This window comes from Somniosus microcephalus, chromosome 3, assembly GCF_052327205.1.
Source record: "Somniosus microcephalus isolate GS21.2 chromosome 3, FLI_Smic_1.0, whole genome shotgun sequence".
NCBI lineage: Eukaryota > Metazoa > Chordata > Chondrichthyes > Squaliformes > Somniosidae > Somniosus > Somniosus microcephalus.
In genome coordinates, this window is record NC_140989.1 from 169,683,333 (window position 1) to 169,710,735 (window position 27,403).

General features: G+C 53.5%; 1 protein-coding gene across 1 annotated transcript in view; it reads right to left on the bottom strand.

Moving 5' to 3' along the window:
- LOC147121538 (acetyl-coenzyme A synthetase 2-like, mitochondrial) overlaps positions 1-27,403 on the bottom strand; it is a 169,760-nt gene that overhangs the window by 56,055 nt on the left and 86,302 nt on the right. The window contains exons 5-6 of the mRNA XM_085981870.1: positions 20,697-20,849; positions 9,526-9,673 (exon numbers count right to left, since the gene is read on the bottom strand). Of these exons, the coding sequence (XP_085837996.1) occupies positions 9,526-9,673; positions 20,697-20,849 (301 nt within the window). The remainder of the gene's footprint in view (positions 1-9,525; positions 9,674-20,696; positions 20,850-27,403) is intronic.

Genomic DNA, 27,403 nt, shown 5'->3' on the forward strand with positions numbered 1-27,403 from the left:
AAACACTCCAGGAATTCCTCCTCCACAGTATTGTTACTAATTTGGTTGGCCCAATCTATATGTAGATTAAAGTCACCCATGATGACTGCTGTGCCCTTATTGCACGCTTCTTTAATTTCTCTTTTAATGCCATCCCCAACCTCTGCCTTACTGTGTGGAGGTCTCTAAACCACTCCCACTAACGTTTTTTTCCCCTTAGTATTTCTCAATTCTACCCATACAGATTCCACCTCATCAGAGCTAATATCCTTCATTACAATTGTGTTAATCCCTTCTTTAACCAGTAATGCTACCCCACCTCCCTTTCCTTTTTGCCTATCTTTCCTGAATATCGAATACCCCTGGATGTTGAGTTCCCAGTCCTGGCCTTTCCTTGAGCCACGTTTCCGTAATCCCAACCAAATCATATTTGTTTACTTCTATTTGCGCAGCCAATTCATCCACCTTATTACAAATGCTCCTCGCATTAAGACACAAAGCCTTCAGGCTTGTTTTTTTAATGCTCTTAGACCTATTAGAATTATTATTTACTGTGGCCATGTTTGATTTAAACCGTTGATTTCGCTGACTGCCACTTTTGTTTTTCTCCTTCCCATCTTTTGCTTTTATCCTTGTTTCCCTTTCCTCTGTCTCCCTGCTCAGGTTCCCAACCCCCTGCCATTTTAGTTTAAACCCTCCCCCACAGCACTAGCAAACACTCCCCCTAGAACATTGGTTCCAGCGCTGCCCAGGTGCAAACCGTCCGGTTTGAACTGGTCCCACCTCCCCCAGAACCGGTTCCAATGTCCCAGGAACTTGAATCCCTCCCCCTGGCACCATTCCTCTAGCCACGTATTCATCTGAAGTATCCTTCTATTTCTACTCTGACTAGCACGTGGCACTGGTAGCAATCCTGAGATGACTACCTTTGAGGTCCTGTTTTTTAATTTATCTCCTAACTCCCTATACTCCGCTTTTAGGACCTCATCCCGCTTTTTACCTATATCGTTGATGCCTATATGCACCACGACAACTGGCTGTTCACCCTCCCCTTCCAAGATGTTCTGGAGTCGCTCGGAGACATCCTTGACCCTTGCACCAGGGAGGCAACACACCATCCTGGAGTCTCGTTTGCGGCCGCAGAAACGCCTATCTATTCCCCTTACAATTGAATCCCCTATTACTATAGCTCTACCCCTCTTTTTCCTCCCATTCTGTGCAGCAGAGCCACCCCTGGTGCCAGGAAGTTGGCTGCTGCTGCCTTCCTCTGATAAGCCATCCCCCCCAACAGTACTCAAAGTGGTGTATCTGTTGGAGAGGTGGATGGCCACAGGGGACCCCTGCACTACCTGCCTGCGCCTAGTACTCTGCCTGTTGGTCACCCGTTCCCTTTCTTCCTGTCCAACCTCTACCTGCAGTGTGTCCAACTCCGTAAATGTGCTATTCACGTTGTCCTGAGCATCGTGAACGCTCCAGTATGTGTCCAATCGCAGCTCCAGCGCCGCAATGCAGTCTGTCAGTAGCTGCAGCTGGATGCACTTCCTGCACATGTAGTTGTCAGGGACACAGGAAGTGTCCCTGAGTTCCTACATATCGCAGGAGGAGCAGATCACGGGGCCCAGCTGTCCTGCCATGACTTACCCTTTAATTAATTGAATTTAAATTAAATCAATCAATCCCACTAATTACACTACAGTTAACTGGTTTACCAACAGTCCCTGCTACACCAGAGAGACCTTAGAAACTATAAACCAGAGTTAAAGTTTAAAAAAAAAGAGATATACTCACCAACCAAATACTCACCAACCAATCACTTACCTGCTTCCTGGTGACATCACACTTTGATTACTTTTTACCTCTCTCCCCTGCTGTTGAATTGGTACGTTGCTCCTGACTCACTGCCACCAGTTTGAACTGCCGCCGATGCTGTGTTCTCACACAGGCCCGCTCTGGTCGGGCTGCTCCTGACTCACTGCCACCGGTTTGAACTGCCGCCGATGCTGTGTTCCCACACAGGCCCGCTCTAGTCGGGTTGCTCCTGACTCACTGCCACCGGTTTGAACTGCCGCCGATGCTGTGTTCCCACAAGGCCCGCTCTAGTCGGGCTGCTCCTGACTCACTGCCACCGGTTTGAACTGCCGCCGATGCTGTGTTCCCACACAGGCCCGCTCCAGTCGGGCTGCTCCTGACTCACTGCCACCGGTTTGAACTGCCGCCGATGCTGTGTTCCCACACAGGCCCGCTCTAGTCGGGCTGCTCCTGACTCACTGTCACCGGTTTGAACTGCCGCCGATGCTGTGTTCCCACACAGGCCCGCTCTAGTCGGGCTGCTCCTGACTCACTGCCACCGGTTTGAACTGCCGCCAATGCTGTGTTCCCACACAGGCCCGCTCTAGTCGGGCTGCTCCTGACTCACTGCCACCGGTTTGAACTGCTGCCGATGCTCAGTGTTCCCACACAGGCCCGCTCTAGTCCTCCCTCTCATTAGTCCCTATGTTCCCCGACATCTCTGGCAGGTTATTTGTGTCCTCCTTTGTGAAGACAGAACCAAAATATGTATTTAATTGGTCTGCCATTTCTTTGTTCCCCATTATAAATTCCCCTGATTCTGACTGTAAGGGACCTACGCTTGACTTCACCAATCTTTTTCTCTTCACATATCTATAAAAGCTTTTACAGTCAGGTTTTATGTTCCCTGCAAGCTTACTTTCATAATCTATTTCCCCCCTCTTAATTAATCCCTTTGTCTTCCTTTGCTGAATCCTAAACTGCTCCCAATCCTCAGGTTTGCTGCTTTTTTTGGCCAGTTTATATGTCCTCTCTTTGGATCTTATGTTATCCCTAATTTCCCTTGTTAGCCACAGTTGAGTCACCTTTTTGATTTATTTTTATGCCGAACTGGGATAAACAGATTCTGTAGTTCATCCATGCGATCTTTGAATGTTTGTCATTGCCTATCCACTGTCAACCCTTTGCGTGACATTCCCCAATCAATCCTACCCAACTCGCGCCTCATACCATCGTAGTTTCCTTTATTTAAATTCAGGACCTTAGTCTCTGAGTCAACTACATCACTCTCCATCTTAATGAAGAATTCTATCGTATTATGATCGCTCCAACCCAAGGGGCCTCGCACAACAAGATTGCTAATTAATCCTTTCTCATTGCATAATACCCAGTCTAAGATGGCCTGATCCCTAGTTGGTTCCTCGACATATTGGTCCAGGAAACCATCCCGTATACACTCCAGGAATTCCTCCTCCACACTATTGTTACTAATTTGGTTAGCCCAATCTATATGTAGATTAAAGTCACCCATGATGACTACTGTGCCCTTATTGCACGCTTCTCTAATTTCCCTTTTAATGCCATCCCCAACCTCTGCATTACTGCTTGGGGGTCTGTATACAACTCCCACTAACGTTTTCTGCCCCTTGGTATTTCTCAGTTCTACCCATACAGATTCCACATCATCAGAGCTAATATCTTTCCTTACAATTGTGTTAATCCCCTCTTTAACCAGCAATGCTACCCCACCTCCTTTTCCTTTTTGCCTATCTTTCCTGAATATTGAATACCCCTGGATGTTGAGTTCCCAGCCTTGGTCCCCCTGAAACATATAAAATTCTTAAGGGGCTTGAAGGGTTAGTGCTGAGAAAATGTTTCCCCTGGCTGGGGAATCTAGAACACAGGGTCACAGTCTCAGAATAAGGGGTCGGCCATTTAGGTCTGAGATGAGGAGAAATTTCTTCACTCAGTGGGTGGTGAATCTTTGGAATTCTCTGCCCCAGAGAGTTGTGGATGCTCAGTCGTTGGAGTATATTCAAGACAGAGATCGATAAATTCTTGGGAACTAAGGGAATTAAGGGATATGGGGATAGTGCGGGAAGGTGGAGTTGAGGTAGAAGATCAGCAATGATCTTGTTGAATGGTGGCGCAGGCTCGAAGAACCAAATGGCCTACTCCTACTCCTATTTCTTATGTTCTTATAGATAGAGAGACATTCACTTCACTGCTTTAATAACAGGCCACTGATGAGTGGGGCTTCAAGAAGATTGCCGCCATTGTTTTTTGCAGAATCCATTGAAATGGTGCCATCCTGGAACCCTCACTGTGCTCCACTCCCTGACTCCTGCCGGGCCACGGGACTGGATTCTGCACACCGTGCTCACTGATTCCTGATCTCCCCATTGTATCGTGCCATCGGGAAGCTTCAGCCTACAGAGTCCACGGCAGCGTTCGATTACCCCCGGAGCAGCATTAGCGTCAGGTAGGAGCCAGAAGTAGTGAAGCGGGGAGCCAGGAGGAGAGAGAAGGACCGTACCCAGGGGAACTGGGACGGAATAGGGAGCAAAAGTGCCAGCATAAACTGGTAGTGGGCAAAGAGTTTCAGGGTGAACTGGGGAAAGAAGAGTGTCCAATTAACTGGAGATTGGGAAATGGTGTCGTCACAGCAGGAACTGGGAAGGGTGGGCAATCCATAAACAATAGTAAAACAATTTAACAATCAGATGTAGCAACAGAATACCAATACATATCCACAATAACCCCCAATTTTTCTGCAAGAAATGAGGGAAATCCCCGCATTTATTGACACAATCTTCCTCAATTTTCCCATAGCTTTGATTATAAACTCCTAAATGTATCCCAGACTTTGAACAGTCACTCCCTGAGAAGGCGGGACTGTGCTGTAATCACACTGCTATGAGTGTATTTAACATTTTAGAGGTGGGTTTTTAGCGATGGTGTTCAAGAAGCACAGTAGGGTTGGTTTTAACCCAACCTGCCCCGTGGAAGCCGGGGGCTGAGCACGTAAATTGATCGGGCGACTTGCCTGCCAATGTCCAGCCTGGATCCTGCAATTTTCCATTTTAATCTGCTCTTCAGAGCAGGCAGCAAAGGCACCCGTCTGAAGTGGGCGGGGCCCCACTTTAAATATGCAGATCAGGGCCCGATGACATCATCAGACCCCCGACTACGATTTTAACTCAGACCTGAGTGGGAAAGTCGCGGGAAAATCTAACTGAAACGAGCAGTTTCCCGCCAGACAGCGGCTGCCAGTTAAAATCGCCCCTGCCCCCAAGTAGGTTCTTGACTTTAATCTCCCTCCAGTGTACCTGATACGCTTATCAATTACTTCATAAAAGGTGATGAGTCGAAGAAGAGATGATGAGTCGAAAGAAGAGATGAATAAGGCTTTTATTAGCTAAGAAGAGACCATGCTTCTTCGTGAGTGACTGAACAAGTCTGAACGAAACCCACACAGTGGTGGGTGGAGTCAGCTGAGGCATGCCTCCATACACAGCACCACCCAGAGGTGGCAATATACAATACAGTGGTTTACCACATTCACCCCTTGTTTAATGTGAAGTCCGGCGGGGTGAAGGGTACTACAAGTTAAGTCTATCAGGAGGCCTTGTCTGACGTCCTGATCGTCGTGGTGGCGGCGGTGGTGTTGCAGCATCCGACGTCGGGTCTGGTGTCTGGGTGGTTGGCGAAGATTCCTGGGGCTTTGGCATGCCGTCTGCAAGGGTTGGGTTGGGAGGGGTGGTGGGGGATAACAGTGGTAAGGGGGATAACGGTGGTAAGGGGGATAACGGTGGTAATTCAGGGGTACCCGAGGGTGCGAGATCTCGTATGGAGACCGTGTCCTCCCGCCCGTCTGGGTATGTCACCCAGGCATACTGGGGGTTGGCGTGTAGGAGGTGCACCCGCTCGACCAGGGGGTCCGTTTTATGCGTCCTCACGTGCCTCCGCAGTAGGACGGGCCCAGGAGAAGTCAACCATGCCGGTAGCGAGGTTCCCGATGTAGACTTCCGGGGGAAAACGAACATTTTCTCATGAGGGGTCGCATTAGTGGCAGTACAAAGCAGTGACCGAATGGAGTGAAGCGCTGCAGGGAGGACCTCCTGCCAGCGGGAGGTCGGAAGGCCCTTAGATTTTAGTGCTAAGAGGACTGCCTTCCAAACCGTCGCGTTCTCCCTTTCCACCTGGCCGTTCCCCCGGGGGTTGTAACTGGTGGTCCTGCTCGTGGCGATACCTCTTGTTAGCAGGTACTGCCGAAGTTCGTCGCTCATGAACGATGAGCCCCTGTCGCTATGTATATAGCTGGGGAACCCGAACAGAGCGAAGATGTCATTCAGACACTTGATGACCGTGGTACTGGTCATGTCTGGGCAAGGGATGGCAAAGGGGAAACGGGAGTACTCATCAACTATGTTGAGGAAGTACACATTGCGGTCAGCGGAGGGGAGGGGCCCTTTAAAATCGACGCTCAGGCGTTCGAAGGGGCGGGTGGCCTTGATCAGGCTTGCTCTGTCCGGCCTATAGAAGTGCGGTTTGCACTCGGCGCAGATTTGGCAGCTCTTGGTCATGGTCCTGACCTCCTCGATGGAGTAGGGCAGGTTACGGGATTTGATAAAATGGAAAAACCTGGTGACCCCCGGGTGGCAGAGGTCATTGTGGAGGGACTGCAGCCTATCACTCTGCGCGTTGGCGCATGTACCACGTGATAGGGCATCTGGGGGCTCATTGAGTTTCCCTGGCCGATACAAGATATCATAATTGTAGGTGGAGAGTTCGATTCTCCACCTCAAGATCTTGTCGTTCTTGATTTTACCCCTCTGCTTATTATTAAACATAAAAGCTACTGAACGCTGGTCAGTGAGCAGGGTAAATCGTTTCCCGGCCAGGTAATGCCTCCAGTGACGCACCGCTTCTACAATAGCCTGGGCCTCCTTTTCGACGGAGGAGTGTCTCGTCTCGGGGCCCTGGAGGGTCCTTGAGAAAAAGGCCACGGGTCTGCCCGCCTGGTTAAGGGTCGCGGCTAGGGCGAAGTCGGAGGCATCGCTCTCCACTTGGAAGGGGATGGACTCATCCACCGCGTGCATTGCGGCCTTCGCGATATCGTTCTTGATAAGAGTGAAGGCTGCACACGCCTCTGGTGTCAGGGGGAAGGAGGTGGCTTTGATGAGGGGCCTGGCTTTGTCTGCATAGAGGGGCACCCACTGGGCGTAGTAGGAGAAAAACCCCAGGCATCTCTTCAGTGCTTTTTGGCAGTGGGGAAGGGGTAGCTCCATTAGGGGGCGCATTCTGTCGGGGTCGGGCCCGATGACTCCGTTCTCCACCACGCAGCCGAGGATGGCCAGGCGCTTGGTGTGAAACATACATTTTTCCTTATTGTACGTTAGGTTCAGCCGTTGGGCCGTACGGAGGAAATTTGCTAGATTAACGTCGTGGTCCTGCTGGTCGTGGCCGCAGATGGTGACGTTATCCAAATAGGGGAAGGTTGCCCGCAGCGCGTTCTGGTCAACCATTCGGTCCATCTCCCTTTGGAAGACCGAAACCCCGTTGGTGACGCCGAAGGGGACCCTAAGGAAGTGGTAGAGGCGGCCGTTTGCCTCGAAGGCAGTATACTGGCGGTCCTCATGGCGGATGGGCAGCTGGTGGTACGCTGACTTAAGGTCGATGGTGGAGAATACTTTGTATTGCGCAATCTGATTGACCATATCAGATATGCGAGGGAGGGGGTACGCGTCCAGCTGGGTGTACCGGTTTATGGTTTGGCTGTAGTCGATTACCATGCGGCGTTTTGCAGTGGTTTTAACGACTACAACCTGGGCTCGCCAGGGGCTAGTGCTACCTTCGATAATGCCCTCCTTCAAGAGCCGCTCCACCTCAGAGCTGATAAAAGCTCTGTCCCCGGCACTGTACCGCCTGCTTTTGGTAGCGATGGGTTTACAGTCGCGGGTGAGGTTAGCGAACAGGGGAGGGGGGGGGACTTTTAATGTGCAAAGGCTGCAGGTGGTTTGCAGCGGGCGATTTAAAAGTTGTTGGTTGCAGACTGTGAGTGGGGGGAGGGGTCCACCGTATGCTAGTGTGACACTCTTAAGGTGGCACTGAAAATCCAACCCTAGCAGGACGGCAGCGCAAAGACGGGGCAGGACTAGCAGTTTAAATTTTTGATATTCAGTGCCCCCTACTGACAGGGTCACCACACAGTAGCCGCTGATGTCCATTGACTGGGACTTGGACGCCATAGAAATGCGATGGTGCGTTGGCAGAATCGTGAGGGAGTGGCTACGTACCGTGTCGGGGTGGACGAAACTCTCTGTGCTCCCGCTGTCGATCAGGCAACTGGTGGCGCGGCCGTTTACCGCGATATCCATCATGGAGCTGGATAGATGGTGAGGGTGGCCTTGATCCAGCGTCACGGAGGCCAGTATGTGGCTTAGTGAGTCACTATAGTCATCCGCCGAGACGGTGGTCGGTTCCGGTGACGAAATGGCGGTTGAGTGCGTTGGATACGATGGCGGCGGATGCCATGCGGCCGGGGGTACACAAAATGGCGGATAAGATGGCTGCTCCCACGGCCCGCACGCTGCGCTGCTGGCTGGCTTCCCCTTGCAGGCGTTAGCGTAATGGCCTTTCTTCCCGCAGCCCGAGCAGGTAGCTGTCTTAGCTGGGCAGTGCGCTCTGGGATGTTTTAACTGGCCACAGAAATAGCATTTTTGGGCCTGGTTACTGGGCATCGAAGCAGTTCTTACCGGAGGCTGCTGTCTCGGTTGGGTCGCTGCAGCGGTTGGTGCCGGGGGCGGCGGTCCCGTGTCCCACGGTTTCGATTGCCATGTCTCGGCGCCGTTACGGGGGTATGCCTCGAGGTTTCGGTGGGCCTCCTCTAACGAGAGCGCAAGGGCAATGGCCGTCTTCAGGTCGGGTTCCTTGCTTTCTAGCAGTCTCTGCCGGGTGTGGTCTGACTGGAGGCCCCTGACGAAGGCATCACAGGCGAGTCCCTGCGCGTGCTCCACAGCCGTTACCGCTTTACAATCGCAGTCTCTGCAGAGTGCCAGTAGCGCCCGTGCAAATGCCCCTACCGATTCTCCCGGTTGCTGCCTGCGGGATCCCAAGAGGTGTCGGGCGTAAATTGTGTTCACTGGGCGCGTATATTGCCCTTTTAGTAGCTCGAGGGCCGCCACGTACGTATTAGAGTCCCGGATTAGCATATATACTTGATGGCTCACCTGGGCGGTCAAAATTTTCAGTTTGTGATCCTCCTCTGTAACCTGTGAGATTGCGAGGAAGGATTCAAAGCAGCTCAGCCAGTGTTCAAACTTGGCTGATACACCCACATCTTGAGGGTCGAGGTCCAGGCGTGGTGGTCTGAGGGCTCTCAGCAATGTCTGCTGTATCCGTTGCTGTTGTTGCTCCTCAGGTGTCGCCATTTAACTTTTAGCTAATAAAATTGATACGCTTATCAATTACTTCATAAAAGGTGATGAGTCGAAGAAGAGATGATGAGTCGAAAGAAGAGATGAATAAGGCTTTTATTAGCTAAGAAGAGACCATGCTTCTTCGTGAGTGACTGAACAAGTCTGAACGAAACCCACACAGTGGTGGGTGGAGTCAGCTGAGGCATGCCTCCATACACAGCGCCACCCAGAGGTGGCAATATACAATACAGTGGTTTACCACAGTACCAACAGTCGGAAGAAGTGCAAACAGCTGTATGCAGTGTGTTTATTTTTATGATAATCTTGACGTGCTCACCTGGATCTGGGTAGATAGGAGTACTCTCAAACAGCACGGTGGTGCCACCATTGCAGAGTGGGCCATAGACCACGTAACTGTGCCCCGTAATCCAGCCAATATCTGCCACACAGCCGTAAATATCGCCCTCCTGATAATTGAAGACGTACTGAAAGATAACAGTTGTACGTTATGTCTGACACGTTAGAGCCTCGGGCAGCAGCTTCCATTTTGAGCATTACTAAAAAATTCACTTTACAGATAACAAACAACAATAAAGCCTTGAAGGTCCACCCTGGGATACTGGTCTACAAACACGTAATGCACATGTATGAAATCCCTCCCTCTGCTGAATGGGATGTTTTTACGGAGTGATTATTTTTCACCGTGTTCTGAGTCCCTCTGCGCATGTGCTTCCATTTGGGGAGCCTGAAGACCGTTTTGGTAACTTGCACGTGGCCTGAACCGGTTCCGTTTCCTCGACTCCCTGTGGAGAAGGTCAGGGGATCGAGGGGGGTGGGGGGAGAAGAGAGGAGATTGAAGAGGCGGAGGGAGGAGCTCTGAGGGGGGAGAGAGGAGTTCATAGGGGGGATAAGGTCAGGAACTCGAGGTGGGGGTGAAGGTCAAGAACTCAGGGGAGGGGAGAAGGTCAGGAACTTGGGCGGGGGGGGAGGGGGAGAAGGGGGTGGGGGGGTTTACTGCACGGAGAGAACAATGGGGATGGGGGAAGAACGTGATCCAGCTATAAAGGGGGGATGAGAGCGAGAACATGAGCCAAATGGGAAGATGGATCACATCCACTCCCCTCTTTTAGGCGTGCATCACGTTCTTCTAGAAACGGCTGAGCGCACTGGATACAGCAAAGGCTATCGTGCTGAAGATTTGTGCTCCAGAACTAGCCGCGCCTCTAGCCAAGCTGTTCCAGTACAGCTACAACACTGGCATCTATCCGACAATGTGGAAATCTGCCCACGTATGTCCTGTCATAGAAACATAGAAAAATAGGAGCAGGAGTAGGCTATTCGGCCCTTCGAGCCTGCTCCGCCATTCAATATGATCATGGCTGATCCTCTATCTCAATACCATATTCCCGCTCTCTGTCCACAAAAAGCAGGACAAATCCAATCCAGCCAATAACCGCCCCATCAGCCTACTCTCAATCATCAGCAAAGTGATGGAAGGTGTCATCGACAGTGCTATCAAGCAGCACTTACTCACCAATAACCTGCTCACTGAAGCCCAGTTTGGGTTCCGCCAAGACCACTCGGCTCCCAACCTCATTACAACCTTGGTCCAAACATGGACAAAAGAGCTGAATTCCAGAGGTGAAGAGAGAGTGACTGCCCTTGACATCAAGGCAACCTTTGACCGGGTGTGGCAACAAGGAGCCCTAATAAAACTGAAGTCAATGGGAATCGGGGGGAAAACTCTCCACTGGCTGGAGTCATACCGAGCACAAAGGAAGATGATTGTGGTCGTTGAAGGTCAATCATCACAGCCCCAGGACATCGCTCCAGGAGTTCCTCAGGGCAGTGTCCTCGGCCCAACCATCTTCAGCTGCTTCATCAAAGACCTCCTCCAACATAAGGTCAGAAATGGAGATGTTCGCTGATGAGTGCACAGTGTTCAGCGCCATTCACAACTCCTCAGATAATGAAGCAGTCCATGCCCACATGCAACAAGACCTGGACGACGTTCAGGCTTGGGCTGATAAGTGGCAGGTAACATTCACGCCACAGAAGTACCAGGCAATGACTATCTCCAACAAGCGAGAGTCTAACCACCGCCCCATGACATTCAAAGGCATCATTATTGCCGAATCCCCTACCATCAACATCCTGGGGGTCACCTTTGACCAGAAACTTAACTGGACCAGCCACATAAATACTGTGGCAACAAGAGCAGATCAGAGGCTGGGTATTCTGCGGCGAGTGTCTCACCTCCTGACTCCCCAAAGCCTTTCCACCATCTACAAGGCACAAGTAAGGAGTGTGATGGAATACTCTCCAATTGCCTGGATGAGTGCAGCTCCAACAACACTCAAGAAGCTCGACACCATCCAGGACAAAGCAGTCCACTTGATTGGCACCCCTTCCACCACCTTAAAAATTCACTCCCTCCACCACCGGCGTACCGTGGCTGCAGTGTGTACCACCTACAAGATGCACTGCAGCAACTCGCCAAGGCTTCTTCGGCAGCACCTCCCAAACCCGTGACCTCTGTCACCTAGAAGGACAAGGTCAGCAGGCGCATGGGAACACCACCACCTCCAAATTACCCTCCAAGTCACACACCATCCTGACTTGGAAATATATGGAGTCATAGATAGAGTCATAGAGTTATACAGCACAGAAAGAGGCCCTTCGGCCCATCGCGTCCGCGCCGACCATCAAGCCCTATCTAATCTAATCCCACTTTCCAGCACTTGGTCCGTAGCCTTGTATGTTATGGCATTTCAAGTGCTCATCCAAATGCTTCTTGAATGTTGTGAGGGTTCCTGCCTCTACCACCCTTTCAGGCAGTGAGTTCCAGATTCCAACCACCCTCTGGGTGAAAAAGTTCTTCCTCAAATCCCCTCTAAACCTCCTGCCCCTTACCTTGAATCTATGCCCCCTTGTTATTGACCCCTCTACTAAGGGGAAAAGTTCCTTTCTATCCACCCTATCTATGCCCCTCATAATTTTGTATACCTCAATCAGGTCCCCCCTCAGCCTTCTCTGCTCCAAGGAAAACAATCCCAGACTGTCCAGTCTTTCTTCATAGCTGAAGCGCTCCAGCCCAGGTAACATCCTGGTGAATCTCCTCTGCACCCTCTCCAAAGCAATCACATCCTTCCTATAGTGTGACGACCAGAACTGCACACAGTACTCCAGCTGTGGCCTTACCAGCGTTTTGTACAGCTCCATCATAACCTCCCTGCTCTTATATTCTATGCCTCGGCTAATGAAGGCAAGTATCCCATATGCCTTTTTAACCACCTTATCCACCTGTTGTGCTGCCTTCAGGGATCTATGTACACGCACACCAAGGTCCCTCTGATCCTCTGTCTTTCCTAGGGTCCTACCATTCATTGTGTATTCCCTTGCCTTGTTAGTCCGTCCAAAATGCATCACCTCACACTTTTCAGGGTTAAATTCCATTTGCCACTGTTCCGCCCATCTGACCAACCCATCTATATCGCTATTTACCACCCCACCAATTTTCATGTCATCTGCGAACTTACTGATCATACCTTTTACATTCACATCCAAATCATTAATGTAGACCACAAACAGCAAGGGACCCAGCACCGATCCCTGCGGTACCCCACTGGACACAGGCTTCCAGTCACAAAAACAATCTTCCACCATCACTCTCTGCCTTCTGCCACTAAGCCAGTTTTGGATCCAATGTGCCAAGGCACCCTGGATCCCATGGGCTCTTACCTTCCTGACCAGTCTCCTATGCGGGACTTTATCAAAAGCCTTACTGAAATATCGCCGATCCTTCATCGTCGCTGGGTCAAAATTCGGGAACTCCCTCCCTAACAGCATTGTGGGAGTACCTTCACCACAGGGACTACAGCGGTTCAAGAAGACAGCTCACCACCACCTTCTCAAGGGCAATTAGGGATGGGCAATAAATGCTCGCCTTGCCAGCAATGCCCACATCCCATAAACGAATAAAAAAAAGGGATGAATTAGTGAATCCCTTCTCACTCACGGAACAGGTGAATGGTCTCTCCCCAGTGTGAACTTGCTGGTGTGTCAGGAGGTTGGATTACACACACGGACCCCACACACATGGACCCTTCATTCAGAATTAAAGAATTTTTATCACTTCCAGCAGGAAAACAACTCATAAAACTGCAAAGAATTAACTAACCCACTAATTAAAAGTATAGAGGGCTAGAAATTCGTTATAGCCCAGGAATGCTTTAGACTGCAAGCAAAATTCATGCTCATTGCTCAATAAAATGATTGGAGTCCTAAATCAAGTCTTAAAGCCCAAGCTCATTGGCATTACACTCAAAGGGTGGACCAATATCAGGTGCAATCTAATCGCAAGTCATGATTGCCACAGGCTTGTTTCAGTACTTAAAGGGGAGGTTCATTGGTGCTGTAGCATTGCTGACTGTGCAGCTGCCTCAGCAAGCAGAAACAGAAGCAGAAGAAGAAGGAAAAGGAGCCGGAGGACTGAACATCTGTACTCATGGCAGGTCCACACCCTGGAGAGAGCCCGCAGATTCTCCGATGAAGCATTGGAGGCGTTAGTGTTCACTGTGGAGAGACGGAGGGCAGTGCTCTACCCAGCAAGTGGCAGGAGGCCCTCGCCGCCAGTCTCCCACACCATGTGGAGGGAGGTAGCCCAGCACTTCTCAGGCAGTACTGTGGTCCACAGGACCTACACCAAGTACAGGAAGAAATTTAACAACCATTCGGATGGTCAGGTTGAGTGAAGGCTTCAACAAATGCTACATACCACCATCTGAACCACAATCTTCACACACTTCCCAAAGGACCATAGCCCCAGCACTCACCCACCAAGAATCTCTACCTACCAACACTCACACCCACATCTCACACCTTGCACACAAAAACAGTTATTCAACTATGACAGGCACATCACCCAAGCACATTGCTTCACACTCAATCACTCACTTTCCTTTCACTTGCAGGCCAAGGTGGCTCACAACGGCAGGGAGCAGGAGCGCACAGGCGGGGGACCAGCCGACACCCAACCACTGTCTGCGCTGCAAAATAGAGTGCTGGAGATTATTGGGTGCCAGGTGGTGGGCGCCGATGTCCACCGGCGACGTTGACCCTCTTGGGGACAACAATGGTATGTTCATCCCTACTCCTTCTTCTCACATCCCACTTCCCCCTCACCCCACAAAACTTTCCAGCTAATCATGCTGTATGCATGCATTTCTCCCTTCCTGCCCCCCTCCCTTCACCTTAACTCGACTCTTGTGCCTTTATGCTTTCAGATAATGAGCAAGCACCGGAGCAGCCTGTCCCTTAGGGCACCGTAGAGAATGAGGTGGGAGGAGGAGGAGGAAGAACACATCGCGTCACTGCATGTCTCACCCGCAGGCACCAGCTCAGATACTGGCACTACACGTTCTTTAGAGGTTAGTATAGTAGCGGGATCTGCACAGGGTGAGGCACCAGGACGAGTGGGCTGCAGCAAGGCCAGGGGGAGAGGGAAGCTCGGGGGCCTGCTCCCCGGAGGACGAGCTCACGCATGAGTTCTGCTGCACAGGACTCAGATGAGGACCTCGATGAGGAGGCCTTTAGAAGAAGGGTGATGGGCATGCACACGGAAATGATAGGTGCAATGGCAAGGGTGCCCGAGAGCCTCTCGGCAATGGTAAGAAGCGTGGAGGAGTCCACCTCCAACATTGCACAGAGCTCTGCGCACACCATGGAGCCCATCATTTCCAGTCTGCAAAGGATGGTAGACTCCCAGAGAGACCGTGGCGACCCAGAACTGATGTCATGTGTGATGGGCGATCTGGCAGCTTCCGTTGCAGCACAGGCGGAAGCGGCGCAATGTCTTAGTGCTGGAATGCAGTCTATGGCTGATGCTACACAAGCTCTGAGTGCTGCCATCGTGGCTGGGTCTACCACCGTTCACCAGAGCTTTCACGGTGTCACAGCAGGCCAGCAACCTGTGCTCCAACAGATTGCTATGGATGCTGAGGTGCTGCCCTGGCAGTGTGTCAGTGGGTCAGTGGAGCAGGAACCTGCTGTCCTTTCTCAGGATGACAGCATTCCTGCTCCTACTGCTGGCACTCCGCCATTGCCCTTGTCGCTGTCTGTCATCCAGCCATCCCAGACTGCTGCCGCCCATGCTGGTCCAGAGCTGGTTGAGGGCGGCCTGCAAGGCCATCTGAAGTCTCCCGCATGGACACTCAGCACCCTTCCACCAGCCCTACTGCAGAGTGGGCCAACACTTCGTAGGAGCACTAGAGTAGGCAAAGGCACAGTAACGACAGGCACTAAGGAATTGCACAAGGGGGAATAGTTAATATTTTTGGTGTAAATATGTGTTCGCTGATTTATGGTAAATTAATTAATTCACTTACCATCCTTTTGTGGTGTCTGTCAGTTCAGCTTTGCGGTATGATATGGCCTGCGAGTGGGATGGAATGATGGGGATGTGGAGAGCAAAGGGGATCTGGGCTTTAAGTCATCCTGGTGTGAGGCTGGAGGTCTGTTTGGAGGAAGTGGTAGAGTTCTGTGACCACCTCCTTGGTGAAGCGGAGCCATCTAATACACTGCTCCTCGCTTAAGTGAAGGTAAGAGAAGTGCTCTCAGAATACCCTCGGTGGGTAAGGCCTCCTGGTGAGAGCCTTGATGTCCCTCCTCATCTCTCTGCACACATGTTCCCATATTTCTCACTGCCTGCGCTCCCTCCGTCGTAGATCCTGGAGGACGAGGTGGTGTGCCGGTACAGCCCCCATTAATGTTACCAAGTGTAGCAGTTTGAATCTTTGAAGAATAAATGTAGCTACTTTTTAGTTGCCAGAAGACTCCTCCTTCAAATTACTGAATGAAACTGTTGGAGTATGTGAAACTGACAGAAACCACTGAAACTATACTAACTTGACAGCTGCGAGTCCTTACTGAAAATCCCTTCCTGGTGCTTCACGCCAGCTCTCCCTGTCGGTATTTTCTCCAGGCGGTGAGGTAAGTGAGCGTTGCACACTCACTGACATCACGATCTACCTGGCGTTGACATTCTCTGCGATATCTCTTACTGGCAGCGCTACGGCGGGGGAGGGGGGGCGGATTTGGCGTGCGGCGCTGGATTCGCCTCGCCCCCGCAATACTGATCTATCGCCCCATTAGCACCATCTACTGGTGCTAACGGGAGGCGCTAAGGGGATGAATTTTTCCCCCAGTGTCTTTTATTTTACTAGTCAAGGACAGCTATAATTATAATTGCAGATACTATTAACAGAGGATCTTCACAAAGCTAACTATACTTCCACATTCTGTAGGCTTACTGGCAAGACTGGATCAAATTACACATTGCAGTGTTGCCTAAAGCTGGCAGGATCAAATTACACATTCCAGACAGACAAACTGTTAGGTGTGTCTTGTCCTCCAAGGGGTCCAATCAGAAATCTGGTGTTGCACATAGACTCAGCCCTTTTTTTATTCATTCATGAGATGTGGGTGTCGCTGGCAAGGCCAGCATTTGCCCATCCCTAATTGCCCTTAAGAATGGTGGTGAGCTGCCTTCTTGAATTGCTGCAGTGTGTGTGGTGAAGGTACTCCCACAGTGCTGTTCGGGAGGGAGTTAAGATTCAGTCCCAAATAAATGAGGCCCAGGAGCGATACAATGAATGCCATCTGACCACCAGATATGTCATAGAAGAATTGCTGAAGATGTGTTTCAGGCGCCTGGACAAATCTGGAGGTGCCCTTCAGTATGCGCCAGCCAGGGTCTCCAGAATGGTTGGGGTGTGCTGCGCTCTCCACAACATTGCGCAGCAGCGAGGTTTGACCTTCAGGAGGAGCAAGGCGAAGAGCACAGAGCATCCGAAGAGGAGAAGGAAAACGAGGAGGAGGAGGCGGAAGGTGATGTGGGCAATGCACCACCAGTGGCGCACATGCTGCCCAGGATGCCCTCATTATTGCGAGGTTCACTTGGGTTCCACCAGTGCACCACTCTAACAACCACATGCAAAAGCCACTTTTGCAACCCCATCACTCCGCCCCCCCACCCACCCCACCCCACTACCCCACCCCCCCCCCCCCACCCCCACTCCCAATGTCACTAACACAAAGCAATCCTGAATCAGTGTTATTTACTTGGGGCAGAATCTTAACTCCCAAAAACAGGTCGGGTGGGGTCGTGTCAGAGGTTAAAATGCAAAAAATCTGAAACAGGAACCCAACGTGCCTCGAACCCACCCACTTTCGATTTTATCAGAGGCAGGAAGTGGGTTGGTCATTTAAATATTATAATGAGGCTGCCTGCCTTCATTTTAACAGTCATTCTATTTTTAACTCATTTCTGCCGGGTTTCCCAGGCCATCGGGAAACCCGGCAGCTGCAAGGCAGTGAGAAGCCAGGGGTCAGGAAGGAAAGTTGGGTGGTCAGCAGTTTAGTGGGAATAGGGTCGAGGGAGAAGGAAATGGGTCTCAAGGATAGGATGAGCTCAGAGAAGGCATGACGGGAGATAGAAGAGAAACTAGAGAGAGATGCGAGTTCAGGGGTAGGGTGGGGGGACACTTAGAGGATGTTATACAGATCATAATTGGAATATACTGATCATAGCTGGAATATACTGGCCTTTACTGGAATATATTGGTCATAGAAAAACTAGTAATAGCTGGAATATACTGGTCATAACTGGCAAAACTAGTAATTACTGGAATAGACTGGTCATAGTTGGAATATACTGGTCATAACTGGCAAAACTAGTAATTACTGGAATATACTGGTCATAATTGGAATATACTGATCATAACTGGAATATATTGGTCCCAATGGAATATACTGGTTGTAACTGTAACTTTGAGCAGGGTGACGCCATTGTTTGGAATGGATAACCAACAATGAATGTGTCGTTGTTTTGGCAAAGGCTTCACCCATTCCTTTTCATTGGGTTAGTGTCTCCGTCACAATAGTGGACGATGTAATCGTATCAGAATGCAGTACTTGTTTGTGAGTTAACATTGCACGGGCGAATGGGGACAGAAATCCTGCTGTAACCCAGCCAGGAGACCAGCTGAACCCCTCCTCTTCCCGGAGAATGGCAGAGATCTGGTTGTGCTGGGTCTCCCTTGTTTCCGGGTGTTTCCGGCGTGTCTTGTAACAACAATAACAACTTACATTTATATAGCGCCTTTAATGTAGGAAAACATCCCAGGACAGGAGGTAGGTTTTAAGGAGTGTCTGAAAGGAAGAGAGGTGGTTCAATTTTGCCAGCGCTCAGAGGGCGGGTTCGGAGGTGGGTCAGCTGTCAAAATAGCAAAGATTGGTAGGGAACCCGCTGTCAACCCGCCGCCACGCGAGTCTCCCAGGTGTCGGGGGAGGCAATTCACATCATTAAATGGGTTGTTAACATCCAATTAACTGTTATTTTAAGCCTACATTTCAATTTTACGTGCTCCCCCATGGGTTACCCGCTGCTCAGGGAACATGTCAGCTCAGCCTGTCATTAGTGGATTCAGCATTCAATTATCTCATGACCTGACAGCTGCCAAAGTTGTATAAAAGATCCCATGTTACAGCTGTTCACTTTCAAAAGCTCAAAAACTGTTGCTTACTGCATTTGGAAGACAGATTGAGCTTTAGGCAGGTTGCAAGTGTTTGGAGCAAACTCTCCATCCAGTGTCACCTCATTGGAACAACCTCTCTCACCATTGACAGGTTGCTTCTATCATCTCAACTTCATCTGTATTCTATTCCATCAGCATTGGTGCTCTTGAAACTATCTCACCTTGGTCCTCAGAATCCCACCACGATCAACCCCAACACCATCAGCACCAGGCACACCAGCAGCAACAACAACAACACCAACCTTCTCCACAATCAACTGATGCTGCACAGGACACAGGGCATCAGCACCCGACTGCATTGCTGCCTGGGATACCAGGGATGGCCTCACCATGGCCAGATTTACTTCACTTGATGCTGTACACCCTGGAAGCCACATGATGCACCAGGTTGGCACCATCCCACACCAACACAATAAAGCATCACTACAATGCCCAAGCTATTCCTTTCACACTCATCACCATTGCGGGTGGGGGTACCGTTACGTCTCACCATTCACGACAACACACTAAGCCACTTCCAAAGGTGCACACAAATCTGTCCAAGAACACAAAGTGCTGAAGATAAAGGTTTCAATGTTTGACAGCACATGAACAGAAACTTCACATGAACATTGCATAAAACACCCAAGTGCCTACCCTTGTGTGTTGTTAGCTGGTATGATTGCACTAGGATGAGGGTGAGTGTGAGGGGTGGAGAAGTGATAATGTAGATAGAGAGGGATGGGTGGAGGTGCAAGGTAAGTTGTTGTGAGTAAAGATGCGCAGGAGTAGGGTAGGGAAGGCAGAGTGATGTGGATGTGATGAGTGGCACAGCAGAATGAGGTTGAGTGTGGCTTTGCAGTAATGTTTCGTGATCTACTGAGATCATTGAAAGGCTTGCACCACTGCAGCCTGGTCCTCCTGACGGCCCTCCTGTGCAATGTGCAACCACGCTGCATTGATCTCCTGGGGAGGTTTCTTCCACCCATGGGAAGGGAAAAGGACCCCCTGTGTGCTGTGACTCTTTCCATAAGCATATGGAGGGAGTCATGGGACAGCCTGGGGGCAGCTGTGCACCTCTGTGCAGTGCTTGTCAATGTTTGCAGCACCACAATGCTGTAGAACACTGACAGCACAACTGTCAAAATCAATTTGGACATGGCCCCTTTAAGAAAACCGGCCGATGACGCGTCATCAAATGATGTCATCAGACCCGCTTCCTTTTAATTGGCCGGGAACTTCGCAGGGCAGGCTTAACAAGCCCAATTAATGTAAAATCGCTTGGAGAGTGCCGGCTGCAGTAGGCAGCGGGCTGGGACTGCAACACCGATCCCAGCCGCCCCGGATCTGCCTCGGTCGGCGAAATCACGGCCATGGATTCAGGAACCGTTCCTTTAGATTTGAAAATTGCGCATGTCACTCCACTATTTAAGAATGGCGAGAGAGGGAAACCAGGGAATTATAGACCAGTTAGCCTAACATCTGTTGTCGGGAAATTGCTGGAGTCTATAATTAAGGATAGGGTGACTGAACACCTCGAAAATTTTCAGTTGATCAGAGAGAGCCAGCATGGATTTGGAAAGGTAGGTCATGCCTGACAAACCTGATTGAATTTTTTGAAGAGGCGACTAAAGTAGCGGACAGGGGAGTTGAGATGTACCGGCTGCCAGATAGGCGAAAGTGGGCCCAACCAGTGAGGTCCAGACCAGGGCAGCAGTTCAGACCCCTAAAACAAGGGCTCCTTCGGGGCCATGGCTGTGGGTCAGGGAGGTGTGTTGCGATTTAATGTTAACAACTTTACCGATAAATATTAACTGAAAGAGTGGCCTCTATGCCAGTTGTACATTAATATTAACTCAGACAGTAGAATTTATGTAATCAATATAAGGTACTAGTGGTAAACAGTGAGCTCACCATCCTGTTCTACTGATACCTTGTGGGTGAGAGATGCATACAGCAGATAACCAGCCTGCGTGTGGACTAGGCCCTTGGGTTTTCCTGTACTTCCAGAGGTATACAGCAGGAACAGCAAATCCTCACTCTCCATGGACTCAGGATCACACACTGGCTGCTCCTTTTCCATCTCCTACAGAAAAATAAGGACAGATCCTCTTTCTCAGCTTTCCTCCAAGACAAAATATTTTAATAACCACTTTGCGTCATCGGTGCATTTAGACATGACAAATCCGTGAAGCACATTCCAAAGGGCAGGGTTCAATCTGTGCAAAACTCTGAACTTGTATAATTGCCTGCTTATTTGATCTCACCAGATTCACAATGGTTGTGAGGGAGAGGGAAGAGTGACAAATGAAGATGATGCAAATTACAGGAAACTGAACATTTTATTTTAATTCATTCTGAAGAGAGCGGGGATATAAGGAGCAGCGACCCCAGGCCGGAGAGCAGAGCGAGAGCGGACCAACGGAGAGAGTGGGGATATAAGGAGCAGCGACCCCAGGCTGGAGAGCAGAGCGAGAGCGGACCAGCTGAGAGAGCGGGGATATAAGGAGCAGCGACCCCAGGCCCGAGAGCAGAGCGAGAGCGGACCAGCGGTGAGAGCGGGGATATAAGGAGCAACGACCCCAGGCCCGAGAGCAGAGCAAGAGCGGACCAGCGGTGAGAGCGGGGATATAAGGAGCAGCGACCCCAGGCCCGAGAGCAGAGCGAGAGCGGACCAGTGGTGAGAGTGGGGATATAAGGAGCAGTGACCCCAGGCCCGAGAGCAGAGCGAGAGCGGACAAGCGGAGAGCGCGGGGATATAAGGAGCAGTGACCCCAGGCCCGAGAGCAGAGCGAGAGCGGACCAGCGGAGAGAGCGGGGATATAAGGAGCAGCGACCCCAGGCCCGAGAGCAGAGCGAGAGGGAGACCAGCGGAGATATAAGGAGCAGTGACCACAGGCCCGAGAGCAGAGCCAGAGCGGACCAGCAGAGAGAGCGGGGATATAAGGAGCAGTAACCCCAGGCCCGAGTTCAGAGCGAGAGGGAGACCAGCGGAGAGAGCGGGGATATAAGGAGCAGTGACCCCAGGCCCGAGAGCAGAGCGAGAGCGGACCAGCGGAGAGAGCGGGGATACAAGGAGCAGCGACCCAGGGACGAGAGCAGAGCGAGAGGGAGACCAGCGGTGAGAGAGGGGATATAAGGAGCAGCGACCCCAGGCCCGAGAGCAGAGTGAGAGGGAGACCAGCGGAGAGAGCGGGGATATAAGGAGCAGTGACCGCAGGCCCGAGAGCAGAGCGAGAGGGAGACGAGCGGAGAGAGTGGGGATATAAGGAGCAGCGACCCCAGGCCCGAGAGCAGAGCGAGAGTGGACCAGCGGAGAGAGCGGGGATAAAAGGAGCAGTGACCCCAGGCCCGAGAGCAGGGCGAGAGGGGACCAGCGGAGAGAGCGGGGATATAAGGAGCAGTGACCCCAGGCCCGAGAGCAGAGCAAGAGCGGACCAGCGGAGATAACGGGGATTTAAGGAGCAGCGACCACAGGCCCGAGAGCAGAGCGAGAGCGGACCAGCGGAGAGAGCGGGGATATAAGGAGCAGCGACCCCAGGCCCGAGAGCAGAGCGAGAGCGGACCAGCGGAGAGAGCGGGGATATAAGCAGCAGTGACCCCAGGCCCGAGAGCAGAGCGAGAGGGAGACCAGTGGAGAAAGCGGGGATATAAGGAGCAGCGACCGCAGGCCCGAGAGCAGAGCGAGAGGGAGACCAGCGGAGAGAGCGGGGATATAAGGAGCATTGACCCCAGGCCCGAGAGCAGAATGAGAGGGAGACCAGCGGAGAGAGCGGGGATATAAGGAGCAGCGACCCCAGGCCCGAGAGCAGAACGAGAGTGGACCAGCGGAGAGAGCGGGGATAAAAGGAGCGCTGACCCTAGGCCCGAGAGCAGAGCAAGAGGGAGACCAGCGGAGAGAGCGGGGATATAAGGAGCAGTGACCCCAGGCCCGAGAGCAGAGCGAGAGCGGACCAGCGGTGAGAGCGGGGATATAAGGAGCAGTGACCCCAGGCCCGAGAGCAGAGCGAGAGCGGACCAGCGGAGAGAGCGCGGATATAAGGAGCAGTGACCCCAGGCCCGAGAGCAGAGCGAGAGCTGACCAGCGGAGAGAGCGGGGATAAAAGGAGCAGTGACCCCAGGCCCGAGAGCAGAGCGAGAGGGAGACCAGCGGAGAGAGCGGGGATATAAGGAGCAGCAACCCCAGGCCCGAGAGCAGAACGAGAGCGAGACCAGCGGTGAGAGCGGGGATATAAGGAGCAGCGACCCCAGGCCCAAGAGCAGAACGAGAGTGGACCAGCGGAGAGAGCGGGGATATAAGGAGCACTGACCCCAGGCCCGAGAGCAGAGCGAGAGCGGACCAGCGGTGAGAGCGGGGATATAAGGAGCAGTGACCCCAGGCCCGAGAGCAGAGCGAGAGGGAGACCAGCGGTGAGAGCGGGGATATATGGAGCAGTGACCCCAGGCCCGAGAGCAGAGCGAGAGCGGACCAGCGGTGAGAGCGGGGATATAAGGAGCAGTGACCCCAGGCCCGAGAGCAGAGCGAGAGCGGACCAGCGGAGAGAGCGCGGATATAAGGAGCAGTGACCCCAGGCCCGAGAGCAGAGCGAGAGCTGACCAGCGGAGAGAGCGGGGATAAAAGGAGCAGTGACCCCAGGCCCGAGAGCAGAGCGAGAGGGAGACCAGCGGAGAGAGCGGGGATATAAGGAGCAGCAACCCCAGGCCTGAGAGCAGAACGAGAGGGAGACCAGCGGTGAGAGCGGGGATATAAGGAGCAGCGACCCCAGGCCCAAGAGCAGAACGAGAGTGGACCAGCGGAGAGAGCGGGGATATAAGGAGCACTGACCCCAGGCCCGAGAGCAGTGCGAGAGGGAGACCAGCGGAGATATAAGGAGCAGCGACCCCAGGCCCGAGAGCAGAGCGAGAGCGGACCAGCGGAGAGAGCGGGGATATAAGGAGCAGTGACCCCAGGCCCGAGAGCAGAGCGAGAGCGGACCAGCGGTGAGAGCGGGGATAGAAGGAGCAGTGACCCCAGGCCCGAGAGCAGAGCGAGAGGGAGACCAGCGGGGATATAAGGAGCAGTGACCCCAGGCCCGAGAGCAGAGCGAGAGCGGACCAGCGGTGAGAGCGGGGATATAAGGAGCAGTGACCCCAGGCCCGGGAGCAGAATGAGAGGGAGGCCAGCGGAGAGAGTGGGGATATAAGGAGCAGCGACCCCAGGCCCGAGAGCAGAGCGAGAGCGGACAAGCGGAGAGAGCGGGGATATAAGGAGCAGTGACCCCAGGCCCGAGAGCAGAGCGTGAGGGAGGCCAGCGGAGAGAGCGGGGATATAAGGAGCAGTGACCCGAGGCCCGAGAGCAGAGCGAGAGCGGACCAGCGGAGAGAGCGGGGATATAAGGAGCAGCGATGCCAGGCCGGAGAGCAGAGCGAGAGCGGACCAGCGGAGAGAGCGGGGATATAAGGAGCAGCGACCCCAGGCCCGAGAGCAGAGCGAGAGTGGACCAGCGGAGAGAGCAGGGATATAAGGAGCAGCGACCCCAGGCCCGAGAGCAGAGCGAGAGCGGACCAGCGGAGAGAGCGGGGATATAAGGAGCAGTGACCCCAGGCACGAGAGCAGAGCGAGAGTGGACCAGCGGAGAGAGCGCGGATATAAGGAGCAGTGACCCCAGGACCGAGAGCAGAGCGAGAGCTGACCAGCGGAGAGAGCGGGGATAAAAGGAGCAGTGACCCCAGGCCCGAGAGCAGAGCGGGAGGGAGACCAGCGGAGAGAGCGGGGATATAAGGAGCAGCAACCCCAGGCCCGAGAGCAGAACGAGAGGGAGACCAGCGGTGAGAGCGGGGATATAAGGAGCAGCGACCCCAGGCCCGAGAGCAGTGCGCGAGGGAGACCAGCGGAGATATAAGGAGCAGCGACCCCAGGCACGAGAGCAGAGCGAGAGCAGACCAGCGGAGAGAGCAGGGATATAAGGAGCAGCGACCCCAGGCCCGAGAGCAGAGCGAGAGCGGACTAGCGGTGAGATTGGGGATATAAGGAGAAGTGACCCCAGGCCCGAGAGCAGAGCGAGAGGGAGACCAGCGGAGAGTGCGGGGATATAAGGAGCACTGACCCCACGCCCGAGAGCAGAAAGAGAGGGAGGCCAGCGGAGAGAGTGGGGATATAAGGAGCAGCGACCCCAGGCCCGAGAGCAGAGCGAGAGCGGACCAGCGGAGAGAGCGGGAATATAAGGAGCAGCGACCCCAGGCCCGAGAGCAGAGCGTGAGGGAGGCCAGCGGAGAGAGCGGGGATATAAGGAGCAGCGACCCCAGGCCCGAGAGCAGAGCGAGAGCGGACCAGCGGTGAGAGTGGGGATATATGGAGCAGTGACCCCAGGTCCGAGAGCAGAGCGAGAGGGAGGCCAGCGGAGAGGGCGGGGATATAAGGAGCAGTGACCCAACGCCCGAGAGCAGAGCGAGAGGGAGACCAGCGGTGAGAGCGGGGATATAAGGAGCAGCGACACCAGGCCCGAGAGCAGAGCGAGAGCGGACCAGCGGAGAGAGCGGGTTATAAGTAGCAGTGACCCCAGGCCCGAGAGCAGAGTGAGAGGGAGAGCAGCAGAGAGAGCGGGGATATAAGGAGCAGTGACCCCAGGCCCGAGAGCAGAGCGAGACGGAGACCAGCGGAGAGAGCCGGGATATAAGGAGCAGCGACCCCAGGCCCGAGAGCAGAGCGAGAGGGAGACCAGCGGAGAGAGCGGGGATATAAGGAGCAGTGACCCCAGGCCCGAGAGCAGAGCGAGATGGAGACAAGCGGAGAGAGCGGGGATATAAGGAGCAGCAACCCCAGGCCCGAGAGCAGAGCGAGAGGGAGACCAGCGGTGAGAGCGGGGATATAAGGAGCAGTGACCCCAGGCCTGAGAGCAGAGCGAGAGCGGACCAGCGGAGAGAGCGGGGATATAAGGAGCAGCGACCCCAGGCACGACAGCAGAGCGAGAGGGAGACCAGCGGAGAGAGCGGGGATATAAGGAGCAGTGACCCCAGGCCCGAGAGCAGAGCGAGAGTGGACCAGCGGAGAGAGCGGGGATAGAACGAGCAGCGATGCCAGGCCGGAGAGCAGAGCGAGAGCGGACCAGCGGAGAGAGCAGGGATATAAGGAGCAGCGACCCCAGGCCCGAAATCAGAGCGAGAGTGGAACAGCGGAGAGAGCGGGGATATAAGGAGCAGCGACCCCAGGCCCGAGAGCAGAGCGAGAGGGAGACCAGCGGAGAGAGCGGGGATATAAGGAGCAGCGACCCCAGGCCCGAGAGCAGAGCGAGAGGGAGACCAGCGGAGAGAGCGGGGATATAAGGAGCAGCGACCCCAGGCCCGAGAGCAGATCGAGAGCGGACCAGTGGAGAGAGCGGCGCTATAAGGAGCAGTGACCCCAGGCGCAAGAGCAGAGCGAGAGCGGACCAGCGGAGAGTGCGGGGATATAAGGAGCAGTGACCCCAGGCCCGAGAGCAGAGCGAGAGGGAGACCAGCGGAGAGAGCGGGGATATAAGGAGCAGCGACCCCAGGCCCGAGAGTAGAGCGAGAGCGGACCAGCGAAGAGAGCGGGGATATAAGGAGCAGCAACCCCAGGCCCGACAGCAGAACGAGAGGGAGACCAGCGGTGAGAGCAGAGATATAAGGAGCAGCGACCCCAGGCCCGCGAGCAGAACGAGAGTGGACCAGCGTAGAAGGCGGGGATATAAGGAGCACTGACCCCAGGCCCGAGAGCAGAGCGAGAGGGAGACCAGCGGAGAGAGCGGGGATATAAGGAGCAGTGAACCCAGGCCCGAGAGCAGAGCGAGAGCGGACCAGCGGTGAGAGCGGGGATAGAAGGAGCAGTGACCCCAGGCCCGAGAGCAGAGCGAGAGGGAGACCAGCGGTGAGAGCGGGGATATAAGGAGCAGCGACCCCAGGCCCGAGAGCAGAGCGAGAGCGGACCAGCGGTGAGAGCGGGGATATAAGGAGCACTGACCCCAGGCCTGAGAGCAGAGCGAGAGGGAGACCAGCGGTGAGAGCGGGGATATAAGGAGCAGTGACCCCAGGCCCGAGAGCAGAGCGAGAGCGGACCAGTGGTGAGAGCGGGGATATAAGGAGCAGTGACCCCAGGCCTGAGAGCAGAGCGAGAGCGGACCAGCGGTGAGAGCGGGGATATAAGGAGCAGTGACCCCAGGCCTGAGAGCAGAGCGAGAGCGGACCAGTGGCGAGAGCGGGGATATTAGGAGCAGTGACCCCAGGCCCGAGAGCAGAATGAGAGCAGACCAGCGGAGCGAGCAGGGATATAAGGAGCAGCGACCCCAGGCCCGAGAGCAGAGCGAGAGCGGACCAGCGGAGAGAGCGGGGATATAAGGAGCAGCGATGCCAGGCCGGAGAGCAGAGCGAGAGCGGACCAGCGGAGAGAGCGGGGATATAAGGAGCTGCGACCCCAGGCCCGAGAGCAGAGCGAGAGTGGACCAGCGGAGAGAGCAGGGATATAAGGAGCAGTGACCCCAGGCCCGAGAGCAGAACGAGAGGGAGACCACCGGTGAGAGCGGGGATATAAGGAGTTGCGACCCCAGGCCCGGGAGCAGAGCGAGAGCGGACCAGTGGAGAGAGCGGGGATATAAGGAGCAGCAACCCCAGGCCCGAGAGCAGAATGAGAGGGAGACCAGCGGTGAG